The 12,902-nt window shown below is 30.9% G+C and overlaps 2 protein-coding genes across 2 annotated transcripts; both read right to left on the reverse strand.

Moving 5' to 3' along the window:
* Nucleotides 1-1,327: 1,327 nt before the first annotated feature.
* Nucleotides 1,328-4,358, reverse strand: LOC107932703 (probable protein phosphatase 2C 63). The gene is made up of 4 exons (XM_041084618.1): nucleotides 3,929-4,358; nucleotides 2,855-3,228; nucleotides 2,015-2,251; nucleotides 1,328-1,923 (listed from the first exon to the last, which is right to left on the reverse strand). The coding sequence occupies exons 1-4, from the start codon at nucleotides 4,194-4,196 to the stop codon at nucleotides 1,651-1,653; spliced, it is 1,152 nt and encodes a 383-aa protein (XP_040940552.1). The 5' UTR covers nucleotides 4,197-4,358; the 3' UTR covers nucleotides 1,328-1,650.
* Nucleotides 4,359-5,845: 1,487 nt separating this feature from the next.
* LOC107894312 (probable E3 ubiquitin-protein ligase RHY1A) lies at nucleotides 5,846-9,557 on the reverse strand. Its single transcript, XM_016819596.2, has 3 exons — nucleotides 9,156-9,557; nucleotides 8,251-8,549; nucleotides 5,846-6,710 (listed from the first exon to the last, which is right to left on the reverse strand). Exons 1-3 carry the CDS (start codon nucleotides 9,363-9,365, stop codon nucleotides 6,311-6,313), a joined length of 909 nt encoding a protein of 302 aa, XP_016675085.1. The 5' UTR covers nucleotides 9,366-9,557; the 3' UTR covers nucleotides 5,846-6,310.
* Nucleotides 9,558-12,902: the final 3,345 nt, after the last annotated feature.

Raw genomic sequence — 12,902 nt, forward strand, 5'->3', positions numbered from 1 at the left:
AAATTTTCTATTTTAAGAAGGCTCAAAGACCTTGCCAGCCTCCTTGACTTCACCATTGAAATCTAGAATATACTCCTCACTATGCTTTGGAAAATTAAAGATTTGAAATTATATTATTGTGTAATAGATATAATTAATTTTTAAATATATAAATAAAGTTAAAAGTTAAAATTAAATCACTGTGATAAATTGTTTAGAATATAGATTATTTAAGACATGATGCAAATAAAACATAGTTAAATAATTAATATATAGCATGCCATGATAATAAAGGTGAATCTAGAGGGTTCACAGGGCTTGATTCTCCTAAAATAGAAAATTATTATTTAGATTTTTTTTAAAAATTTAAAATTTTAAATTAATAAAAATAAAATTGTACTTTGATTTCCCTAAAATTATAAATTTTTTATTCAATCCTTTTAAAAATTATAAAGATATAAACTATTAAAAATTAAATTTTCATTTGGCCCCCTAAAAAAATATTCTGGCTTCGCCCCTGCATGATAATAATATTAATACAACACAAATACACAAAAAAATCAAAATCTATACATAACAATTATTTACTTGTATAATTTTATAATATTTTGAATACAAAGAAATAACACAAACAATTTTCTCTAAATTGAATCACTCAAATAAAATATTTTAAATATCTCATGATTTTAAAATATACTATAAGGATAATTTTTAAAAATAATTTATTATGATAAATCATATAAATTAAATAAAGAAACAATACTAATCCAACATAAAAGAAATGTAATAATAATATCATAAAAAATATGTTCTTAGTTAATGATTTAGTCTGTACTTTGAGAATTAGAGAAAACTCGAGTTCGAGATTCAATTATATATGAGAAAAGTATTAACAACCTCACAATAACTTAATACATGTTGTTTTAAAATTTTGAACCCAGTATTTAAATATGATCCCGTAAAATTTAAGAATGCATGAAATTTATTAATTAAGTGAATTTGATTTTGGAAATAAACAAAATACTCAATTTAATTTTATTATATTTTTTAAAATTTACTCACATTATAACATTAAGAACAACAAATGAGAGCGTATCCAGTAATTTTGGCAACAATCTCTTTAATTTTCGTAATGCTAAAATATTACCTTATTTTTTTTAAATTAAATCGATGAAAAGAAATTCATAAGTGCATTTTCATATAAATAATTGAATTATTCAAAATTACATGCATTTAGAGATAAATATTTTACCCAGCACTACGCTTGTTCGACTCGTAAAAGGCAAAAATTAGGATTCAAAATTAAATTATAATTTTTATGATAATAAAAATTACTTAGGACATCATGTTCTCAAAAACTCAAACCTTTATCAACATAGAATTGAATCGAATATCGTTTTCATCTTCCCAAGTTTCTATACATAAACTATGAACACGGAATTAAACAATACAAAAATGGTATTCTTCTTCCATTGACATTTGATATCAGCTTCAGAAAAGGCAAAAGACAAGAATAAAGAGATAAAACAAAAGATTAAATCAATCCTATATCCTTGACTGACATAATTTACCTTAAAAACTCTATACTTTAACCAATCCCACCTATATGATTTTTCTGTTTTCCTATACATAACTTAAAGCTTACTTGGAACCAAGTCATTGTATTGTATTTCATGTAATTTTTTGAAGCAGATCCTCATCTCCTCCATCTGCATTGAAGGAATAGATGTCGACCGGGGCCACCGTGCAACCCATGGCATTCTGCTTGGTTCTTTTATTACAAAAGGAGCCTCGGTGTTTGTCTAGATAGATTACAATCACGGTGATATCGTCGTGAAAATGGCGCCTTATCCCCTTTTTTATTTTCTTGATGTCACTGTATCTCATCTCCCTTTTCTTTGCAACTTCTTGAAGTGCAGCTCTTACCAATCTCCTGGCAATACCCTGCAAGCATTCAAGCAAACAAATATCAATAATGAAATGCATTGCATTTCCATAGGTTTCATTAGGTTAATGGAAGAACACGAATACTCACGGCTCTCGGGTTTTTGAAAACGATGTTTACAGCAGCTTCATCACTCAACTGCTCCCATAGGCCGTCTGATGCAAAGATGAGGAATTGATCCTGTGGCTTAAGCTTTCTAATAAGGATCGAGGGTTCTGCTGTAATAACCGGCCTTTTAAGAGGAACAGGGTTTCCGAACTGCTGGAAGATCGGATCTCTATAAAACTCAGGTTTCTTCAGGTAAACATCACCTATAGATCTTGACACCTGAAATAAGAAAAACAAAAATGGCTTAGACCAGCATGATCACTCACATGCTCAAAGATCATGTATTAATCAATCATCTCCAGTTCTACAATCCAATGTAAGATAAAAGCTAATGCATCTTATTCTCTCGATTCGTGAATGGATCGAAGTAAAAAGCTCAACTTGCCTACCAAAGTAAAGGGGAACATCACCACAAAAAGAGAAGAAAAACATAAAAACGAGAGAGCATCGATTCCTTGCAGTTACATAAGCCTAGCTTTATGCTTCAGGGGCCTGCATTTGTCCATCTCATGCATATAAGGCATACTATATGGAAAATAGCAGCATGAAACAGTACTGGAAATCAGACCAAAATATTCTTGGAAAAGTCGAAAAACTCAGAATTATAACCATTTTTTAGAATGAACTTCCATTCTAATGCACAATGTATACATCCATAATTATACCTCTCCATCAAGCAAAAAGAAACAAAATGGTTGCAAGCAATGCCTACGAAGAGGAAGTTAATTGGCAACTAATTCTAGAATCAACATATTGATCATTTCTCAAGCAGACTAGTTTTGAACTAAACGATTATAAATCAACTTGTCAATAAAATTGTACCTGGATTATGCCCTTAATCCTCCAAACTCCGCGGGTGTAAACGACTATATGTGAGTCATCTGGATGAAGTTCCTCGACCTCCTTTCGAACTTCCTCGACTCCAACATTATGATCAGTTGACAACCTCTCTGCCACTACTGTGTTTTCCTTATCCCCCGAAGCTTTCCTGCCAAGAACAGCTCTCGAGTCACCGAGATTCGCCACGTATAACACATCATTCGAAATTGCACCAACTAGACAGCATGATCCAACCGAAGCAATTTGAGGCCTCACGGACAATGATCGCTTCACCAAACGCAAAAACTCCTCTTCAGTGGCATTGAATGCCTTCTTTATCACATCTGCAGATAATCCCCCTTGTTCTGTAGCAAATTCTACAATGAATAAAGAAAAAAAAATTAAGGGTCTCCATCAATCTTTTTTAGAATCCAAGTGCATGCTTATCACTGAAAAGTGTGCAAAACAAAGAAAAATAAATGACCTGAAAAATGCCAAAACTTGAACTACACTTACTAATTATTCCGAAAAATTCAAGTCCAGACAACCCCAAGTAGATACAAATTTAGACAAATAGTTCATATTCTCTTTTCCCATCAAAACATAGTGCTACATGACTGTGGAGCGGGGCAAGATAGATATTGTCAAATTCATTACTGTTCCATTGCTGGCATGATCTGCCTCGACCCCACTCTGCTTCGCCATAAATGTTAAAACTTGAATATCATTACTTTTAATATGCATAATCTATCAATACCTCACCTAATATATACATTTTTACTCGTTTTAAAAGTTAAATATATAAGAATAGAGCAAATATCAAAATTAAGTGCCCCATTGGTCCCTCTTTTACTGTTAAAAATTAGAAAAAGAAAGTCTATTTGGAGTCATCAGTTCGAAATCTATCAAAGTAAATACATATTTGATGATTCCATAGACAACTTATGATTTTCCTGACAAGGTCATATCTATATACATACATGATCACATGTTCATTCATGTCATACATACATACATACATACAGAATAGAATGGGAAAAAAGGAATGTTGAAATAAAGAGGGAAAAAGGGAATTACTGTGGAGAAAAGGGAAGAGATGTTTGTTAACAAAACGGGAAGCTTCCGGACCGCCATGACCATCGTAGACGCCAACGTAGGTAGCAAAAGGAGAGGTGAAGACTTGGCTTTGATCTTCGAGACAGTTGTTAGCCTGCACGACGGCGATGGAGAAATCACCGGAAGCGTGGGGTTTAAGGTCAGCGTGCCACATGAGAGCATCCCCACCAGCTCTAACGCCAAGACAACGTTCGAGCGGCCTGGAAAGGGACCGTAACATCATCATCATCGTGTTTAAAAAATAATAATAATCCCTTTATAGGGGATTTGATTAAATGAAAACCTTTTCGATGGTTTCAATGGGGGGTTTCACTTTGGGGGAGAGGAAAATGGAAAGATATTAAGAGGGAAAGAGAGAGTAGAGAGTGGGGTAAAGTGAATGGAAAAGAAATGCCGCGTAAAGAGAGGCAGATGATGATGACCAACGACCCCCGATGCTTGCTGTAATTACTTCCCACTCTACGCGTTAACCACCCTTTTTCTTCTTTTTTGACTTTTAAACCCAAATCCTTTTCTTTTATTTTTAATTTATTGAATGGAGACACTTAGGTCTAATTTAATATTTCAATTTTTAAAGAATCGTATCAGTGATTGAATTATGTATCTACTTATTCTCGATTTAATCGGTTAGTTTAGCTCAATTTAGGCCTGTTCAGATTATTCAACTTAAAAATTTGTTCGAAAAGTGAGATGATTTAGTTAAAAATATAAGTTTAAAAAATAAATTTTAATAAAAAAATAAGGTATATTTTTTAAATAGGTTGAGTCTTAATATTTTTTTGTTCCTTGATCTGGCTCAAATTTGTAAAAAAAAAATTGTTGTTACTTTGTCATTGTTTTACTGTCATTTCGCTATTATATTATTACTATTTTATTGTTTTTGTTTAGATATTGTATAATTATTTTTTTATTGTTGATTTGGCTACTATTTTAGAACCATTTGCTTACTAAGTTGCACTTATATCTTGGTGTTAGTTAAGTATAAATATCTTTTAAAAATTTGTTTTCAATTTATTGGGAAACATTTATTGGTCCAACTGACCTATGGATAGCTCTAGTTCAATCCTTTTGCCCGAATTGATATATCAATTGATTTATTAGTTCAACTAATTCGATTAGTTGATTTTATTTGATTTGATTCAAAAACACTAAGTGTTATTTCAAGTTTAACTTAATTTATATTTGTGTTGATAGTTTAAATTATTTTAATTTTAAATCATTCAAATTCAACACTTAATTTTTTGGGTCAGATCGTTTTAGGACTATTTCATATTATAATTTTATAAAAAGGAAGTTGAACTGAATAATATTTAAGCTTTTGAGTAGAAATTCAAATCAATGTTATTAAATTGGGTCATAATTAATAGGTGTACTAGAATCTAATTACAAATATATATCTATAAGATAAAACCAAAAATAAAGGATTAACATCTGACCAAGTATTGACAATGCATTGTTATCCACAAATTTAATTAGATACAAAACAAGATAAACACTGTAATGTGAATTTCGTATGTTAACTTAACGGTTAGGATATTCATCGCTTCAAATGTGATTTGGGATTGAGTCACATTATCTCTAATACGTCCTCTACCAAAGAAAATGGAGGACTAAAGTTTGAAATCTTATTTAGTATTTACAGCCATGATCAATTTCTCTTTATGATCTCCACCCATACAATAAATGTGAAAAGTGTAGCAGTACGAATAACATGTTTTTATAGGGGCCGCCATTCAAGAATATATTACTTCCTCTGAACCTGACACTAAGGCATGGATAGCAACTTACAATGTATCAAATTAAACACTAAAATTAAACTCATATATCAAATTGAGATTTAAAAAAAAAAACACTCAAATACAAAATTTGACATTAAAATCAAACACAAGTACCGAAAAATATATTAATCCATATTCATAAACCTTTTTCTTTGTTTTTGCACCCGTCAAAATTCCAAGACTTACATATCTCTAATTAAGAGCATCATCATTTACAAAAATTAAAAAATTAATCCCTCTACTTTAATTTGTTATAATTTGTCCCACGTAAGTTATAACAACCGAAAAGTTAATCTAATTAAGTAATATTGTTAAACCTTATTATTGAATTGTTTGTTTGGAAACCAGCAATTTAACAACTTATATGCAACAAATTAACAAAACTCATTTGTTCAAGTTCATGTTTTGAATAACACCTGGACTAAATTTCCAATTTTCATATGCTACAATGACTAAATTTTGACAAATTAAAGTAGAGGGACCAACTTCTCAATTTTCATAAAGTAGGGGATGAAAATCATAATTAGACCATGTATATGTTCTATCGTGTGAGTTGGGGCCTGTTTTATAGTATACTTCTACAGTAAGGACAGTCCCCACACGTTCTGAGCCAAGGATCTAAGCAAGCAAAGTGAAACCTGTGCCCACACGGCAGCTGAGTAAGCACATCTCCTTCTCCGAAGCTTTCAAGGCATATACTGCAATCTCTTGATTCCCTTGATGTCTTCCTTTCAACATTGATGTCTTGGCTGCGGAAAATTTCCAGCGGCAAACGGTCCAGAGCCTCCTGAGTAAGTCCAGGAGGCTTCTTGTTTGTTTCTCGTAACAATTCGAATCTTTCTGCTTCAGAGGTTAATGGGGAACCCCTAGCTGCCAACCCTGTAGAGAGTTCACTTATGATCCTAAAATCATCGCGCGTTACATGCTCCCGGTGGGAAGCATTAGGTGGAGCTCTATTGCTTCGCCTGAAGAAAACAACAGGAAGAAACCGTAATGAGAGGGAAAAGAAAAGATGTACAAAATGTTTAAATAGCGGTTAATGCAGGACCTAACATATATGTGTCCATTATTGAATGCCACATGCAAGTAAAATTCAGGATCGAGTGGTCCACATGCTTCTCTCAAGCAGTAGATGGTAGTTAGGAAACGAGTAACACTAATTCGCTGTGTACATGAAGTGGTACCAAAAGTGGTCTGGATAGTCATAGTGGCTAATGATGTTACTACTTAGAACCTATGTTACTCAGAGTCAGGCATGAGTTTCAGATATGGATATGTATCCAGTACAGGTATAATTACTTTTTCTAAGTTTTTCCATATATTTAAAAGATCCTTGGAGGTCATATCCTCGTATTTGTGTGTCAGACACGAGTGTCAAATGAAGAGTCCGAGCAACATAGCTTAGAACCACTAATATTACCATAGAATAGGAAGCACCAGCAGTGGGACTGGACCATATTGATAGTTAGCAATGCAAGAACAACAGGCACTAATGGGCAGAAAGCACCAATAACAGCAGTGGGCCTGGAAATTAAGGTACTACTGGTAGGTAAGGAGTGACGAAAGCAATATCAGCTTGAATGTATAAGCAGAAGTGGGACAGAAATTTCAAGCATAAAAACAAAAATTCAATCTATTCAAGAATATATACATATAGAGCGAGAGAGAGACTAAATTCAACTTAAACATTTTCAAGGAAAAAAAGAAAAAGCCTGCCGAAATATGATGATTATGTTAGGCAATTCCATAGAAGAAAGTTCAAATTCACTAGTGACAACCCACCCAACTGACCAGCTGAAAAGTCCATGGTAAGTTGGAAAATAGTTTGGACCGAGTGAAATTAGTCTCAACATTAACTGGCTACAACCCCTAACAGCTCTACCATATGATACGGTATCTCTATTCTTACTGCTAAACCAAGTCAGACTCCTAGTACCCCTAATACAAGACTACATATTTATCATTTGGATTCACTAATAATAAGGTAGCACAATGAACTGCAAGGCACTGATTCTTCCTACAGGTTACGATGCAAATTGCTCATATGATAGACACTTCTTTTGATCATATTGCACCCTCAATAGATCCACAAAATCAAAGTTCAAGAGCAAAATCATTCTGAATTTAGGTAAAACTTTCACAGACACAGAGCTCCACATGACTTGTCTATCCTATCATCAAACTTCAGAAATAAGTAATAGAGAAGAGATGTGCTGTGCTGTGCTGTCTTTAAAAAATGAAATTTGTGACAGACCAAGAATAGTGGGATAAATTTGGTCCAACTTGAGTAGCAAAACAAATTGAGTGCCACAGGCAAGTTCACCATCAATGATAAAAGTGGCTTCCAATTGGTGTCAAAGATCATGCAGATAAGAAAGAACATGATTCAATAGCTATTATATTTTACTTGTTCTTGCAGTTTGACCAGTAATAATGCTGTACATAATACATGGACAAGAAATGCAAATACTAAAAGTTGCAAATTTGCAGAGAGCTCTAGGTAACCTGTTTGCAGAAACAGACACGCCTCTTAGTCTTTCAACAAGCCTTGCTCTTGCAAGCAGCACAGCTCCAGGAAGCCTCTCATTTGCTCTCAAACTTTGCCTGCTTGAACTGCTTACACCATCTGCATTTAATCCATAGCTCGAACTGAGCTCACCAGTACCTTCATCAAACCCTTCTCTAGCAAGCCTCTCACTTGATCTCAAACTTTGCCTTCTTGCATTGCTTACACCGACTGCATTTAACCCATTGCTCGATACAAGCTCGCTGGTACCTTCATCAAACCGCACTGATGAACGCTCCTGAAAAAGTAATATCCAAATATAAGCGATTCAGGCAAGGAGAAATAAATTACAGAGACTAGGTAATAATATCAAACTTCCTTGTTTATTCTTGTATATGTGGCAAAATCTTACTGCAAGTGAGCTTAGGCTTTGCTTGGTACCAAAGATGGAAAGGATGAACATGGAAAATTTGTTCATCAAATGTTAAGATTCATATCCACCTTATTACTTTGTAACTTAACCATCAGATAAACAATTTTCCAATTCACTCCTTTCCGTCGTTCATAACAAGCAGAGCCTTAGGGTTTAGAAAAATTGTCAAGAAAATACCTATTCTTCAGTAATTTCACTGATAAATTTAGCTTAAAACTAATAATTTTCAGAGCAAAGTTCAGTATTGAAGCATAAAACAGACAACGAATAAAGTACCAATAAATTGGTTGAAAATCCAATTCTTAAATTAAAAATAAAAAAATAAATATATTTTCCCTTCCAAAAATAATACTTAATTCACCCCCATTTTTCCTTTAAGTTCTCTTTTTTCTCAGCAATAAAATAAAAACAAATACCTAACGAGAAATAAATAATTTGAAAAAAAAAAGGTAAAAGAGAAATTGCGCGCACAGAGAGCGAGGAAGCACGGGAGCTGAAGTGGCGCACGTGGGGAGACCGGCGGAGGGAATCACCGCCGTCCAAATCATGCCTCTGATTGTGATGACTGAGATGATTCCGGCGATGGTAATTCCGTTCAATTGAGGACCCAATCCCTGAATCCGGATCGGGTCGACCCACTCTTGACCTTCGTGTGTAGAATAACTCCGAAGCGCTTGTCATCCAACTAAAACCCCCAAATGGTGTTTTGATCTGATCTTACCAATTAAAATTTATTTTTAATTTCTCCAAAAAAAATTTAAATAAACATGCAAATTGTAATTTGGATTAAGAAATAAAGGAAGAGAAGCTGATGAACCCTACGAAGAAACGCGGGAGAAATTCCTGCGAATGAAAATCGATAGCCTTAGCTTCAAAGAAAATGAATGGAAAGGGATGTGCGTTTTTTTAACCCTAAATGGTTTAATTCCGGTTTTAGTCCCCCTCCTAAGCTAAAATGTAATATTTAATCTATATATTTTAATTTTATATAATTTCATCTTTGATATTAAAGAATAATATTTGATACACCGCAAATACATTATCATCGAACAATAACATGATACTTGAGTATAAACAAAATTAGTGAAAGAATTATCAATAAATATTAACAATTTTATTTAGTTTTTTTTTATTTTTAAATTTCACATTTCGAATTTTAGATATATTTAAATAAAATTATTAATATTTATTTATAAGTTATTCATTATTTTTTATTTCATTAGCATTGAGGTGTCGTGTTATTATTCATTAATGGTTGACGATTCATTTTTATTAATTTTTATCATTATAACGATGATGTGAAATCTTTTATTGACAATTTTGTTATGGTCAAGGTAGCCATAATATATGTTTTTTAATACAAATTCTGGATAATAATTAGTAATATTAAGAAAGTAAAAAAATTAAATCATGTTAAATTAATCGAGGTTTAAGGGTGTAAAAGCTCTTCAATTTTTTCAAAAAAGCAATTAAGTCTTTACTTTTTTCACTCAATTGAGTACTTTAACTTTTAAAATGCATAAAAAAGGATCCTCAAACTTTTTCAAAAAAAATTAAGCCCCTACTTTTTTTTACACTCAATTTGGCACTTGAACTTTCAAAATATATAATAAAAAAAAACCTTCAAGCTTTTTCAAAAAAAGCAATTAAGCCCATACTTTTTTTTTACTCAGTTGATTGGGTAATTAAATTGTCAAAATGCATAAAAAATAACATTTGATTGTTAACTTTAACAGTTAACCGTTAAAATTAACTGCCCCTAATTTTTTTCAATTAAAATCATCCCGTGTCACAACCACAACATGACATATGACAAAACAATTATAAAAAATAAAAATCAATACAAGTTATAAAAAGTATTAAACTTTAATAAAAATATAAAATTTATTAAAATTGTAAAATTTTATAAAAATCATAAATAATTATAAAATGTATCAAAAAGGCCCTTTAACCATTAATTTTTACCGTTGACTGTTAAAGTTAACGACCCCCAATTTTTTTCTAATTAAAGTTATCACGTATCGTAATACAGTGTGGCATGTGGCAAAAATGATAAAAAATAAATAAAGATCAATTAAAGTTATAGAAAAATTATAAAATGCTTGTTTAAAAATTATAAAATACTTCTTTTGGTACGATAATTTTTATATTTTTTTATAAATTTTATATTTCTTTACATTTTTTTATAATTTTCTTACAATTTTTATAATTGTTTATGATTTTTATAATTTTTTTTCTAATTTTTAATATTTTTATATTTTTATTAAAATTTAATGATTTTTTATAAATTTTATTTATTTTTAATTTTTATCATTGTTTTGCCACAATTCACGCCATGGTTGTGACACAAGATAACTTTAACTGAAAAAATTAGGGTCAGTTAACTTTAACGGTTTGATTATTAAATTTAACAATCAAAGGGTCTTTTTTTATGCCTTTTGGCAGTTCAAATACCCAATTTAGTGTAAAAAAAATAAAGGTTTAATTGATTCTTTTTTTAAAAAAAAGTTTGAGAGTCTTTTTTATGCATTTTGACAATTCAAGTACCTAATTGAGTAAAAAAAAAGAACAAGGGTTAATTAATTTTCTTGAAAAAATCTTGAAGATTTTTTACACCCTTAACCCATTAATCAACCAACTGTGTCATTGAAATTTGATGATTTGGGAAAATATCTTGTGAATATCAATTAGAGAAATTAAATCTGAATTTCAATATATTAGAGGGACTAAACCCAGAAATTTACCGTGAAAAAGAAAAGGTATATCTTTATGTGTTAGTTAAAGGACTAGTATTTAGATGTAGCCACGCGTTAAACAAAGTGTTCCATTATATCAACATAGAATTTATTTTCCTTCAATAAGATTTTTTGCGTTGACTGTTGACCATGGAAAAACTATAAATCAAATTATTAATTGAAAATGATATATATTCCTTCAATGAGAATCTTTTTATTACCTTAAGTCGAGAATTTGATTCTCACCTTGTATATGGAGTAGTTTTAGAACTCGTAACTTAATATCTACCTCTTAATAGACCTACAGAATAGAAAAGATTAATTACTATCTAACTTCAATAAATACATTGAAAAATAAAAAAAATCGATATTAAATGAAATAGACATAATAGATTTCTAAAGTCAACTTTGGTCAATATAAATAAAAAAACTAAATGAAATTTGGTTTAGGTAAATTTTGGGTTATTAAATTTAAAATTTAGTTAATTTTTATTTAAGTTAATTAAGTTTGATTGTAATTTTTGAAGGTTTGGTGATTGGGATTTAGATTATTTCGGGTTATAATTACTTTGAGTTTAAGACATTTTAAGTTATTTATTCGGGTCATGTCTAATTATTTATTTGAATTGTTTCAAGTTTGGATTAATTTGGGTCGATTTCATATTTAGGTTAGACAAATCAATTTTCAAGATATGAACTAGAGTTGTCTATAAGCCAAGTCACCTAGTCTGGCCCGAAGGCTCATCGGCAAATAGGAGGATTTTAACAAAAAAATATATGTCCAAAAATGAGATTGGACAAAAAATAAGGCTCGTTTTAAAAATGGGTCGAGCCTCGGGTAAGGTATTTTTTTACCCTGGCCTGACCTAGATTTTACAATAAAAAAATTGTTGTTTTGCTACCATTTCACTATTATGTTGTTTCAATTTGTTGAAAAATATTTATTTTAATATTTTTTGTGTATTATATTTTTAATTTTTTTATATAAAAAAATTAATAGTGTCAAACCATACCCGGGTTTTAGTATTTTTATCCAAGCCAAGCTTGGACAAAAATTTAAGCTCATTTTTTTGGGCCAAATTGGGCCCAAAAATTTATCAGGACCAACCTAATTCGACCATGGACAAGTTTATAAAATAGCTATTTATATATAAAAAAAAATTGTCCATGAGCTATTTACTATTTAGAGTATTTAAATATGTCGATTGAGATTTAATTCTTTTTATTTTGAGAGGTGGAATAAAATAATTCAATTAAAGTGTAATGATGATATACCTATAATGCATTATATGTCCCATTCTTCTATCTTTTTAGGGAGTCAATGATTATTTATAGCTATTATCTTTATATCAAAAAAACAATTCGACTCAATAATTAACTACTTTTGCTAGATTGATTTTTGATTAGATTAATATGTTTTTAGTCAATTTAAATTTTAAAAATTTTCAAATTATTTCAATTTCGATTAGTTTTAACTTTAGAT

The sequence above is a fragment of the Gossypium hirsutum genome, chromosome A13 (assembly GCF_007990345.1).
Source record: "Gossypium hirsutum isolate 1008001.06 chromosome A13, Gossypium_hirsutum_v2.1, whole genome shotgun sequence".
Classification (NCBI taxonomy): domain Eukaryota; kingdom Viridiplantae; phylum Streptophyta; class Magnoliopsida; order Malvales; family Malvaceae; genus Gossypium; species Gossypium hirsutum.

Bases quoted from the DNA above. Each gene is read 5' to 3' on its own strand.
- LOC107932703 (XM_041084618.1), bottom strand. From the start codon at position 4,196: ATGATGATGATGTTACGGTCCCTTTCCAGGCCGCTCGAACGTTGTCTT. The intron at 3,229-3,928 runs GTAATTCCCTTT...TATTCATTGTAG, and splicing joins TCTCTTCCCTTTTCTCCACA to AATTTGCTACAGAACAAGGG. The intron at 2,252-2,854 runs GTACAATTTTAT...TTCTTATTTCAG, and splicing joins GGATTAAGGGCATAATCCAG to GTGTCAAGATCTATAGGTGA.
- LOC107894312 (XM_016819596.2), bottom strand. From the start codon at position 9,365: ATGACAAGCGCTTCGGAGTTATTCTACACACGAAGGTCAAGAGTGGGT. The intron at 8,550-9,155 runs GTGCGCGCAATT...TTACTTTTTCAG, and splicing joins CCCGTGCTTCCTCGCTCTCT to GAGCGTTCATCAGTGCGGTT. The intron at 6,711-8,250 runs GTTACCTAGAGC...TGTTTTCTTCAG, and splicing joins GTGTCTGTTTCTGCAAACAG to GCGAAGCAATAGAGCTCCAC.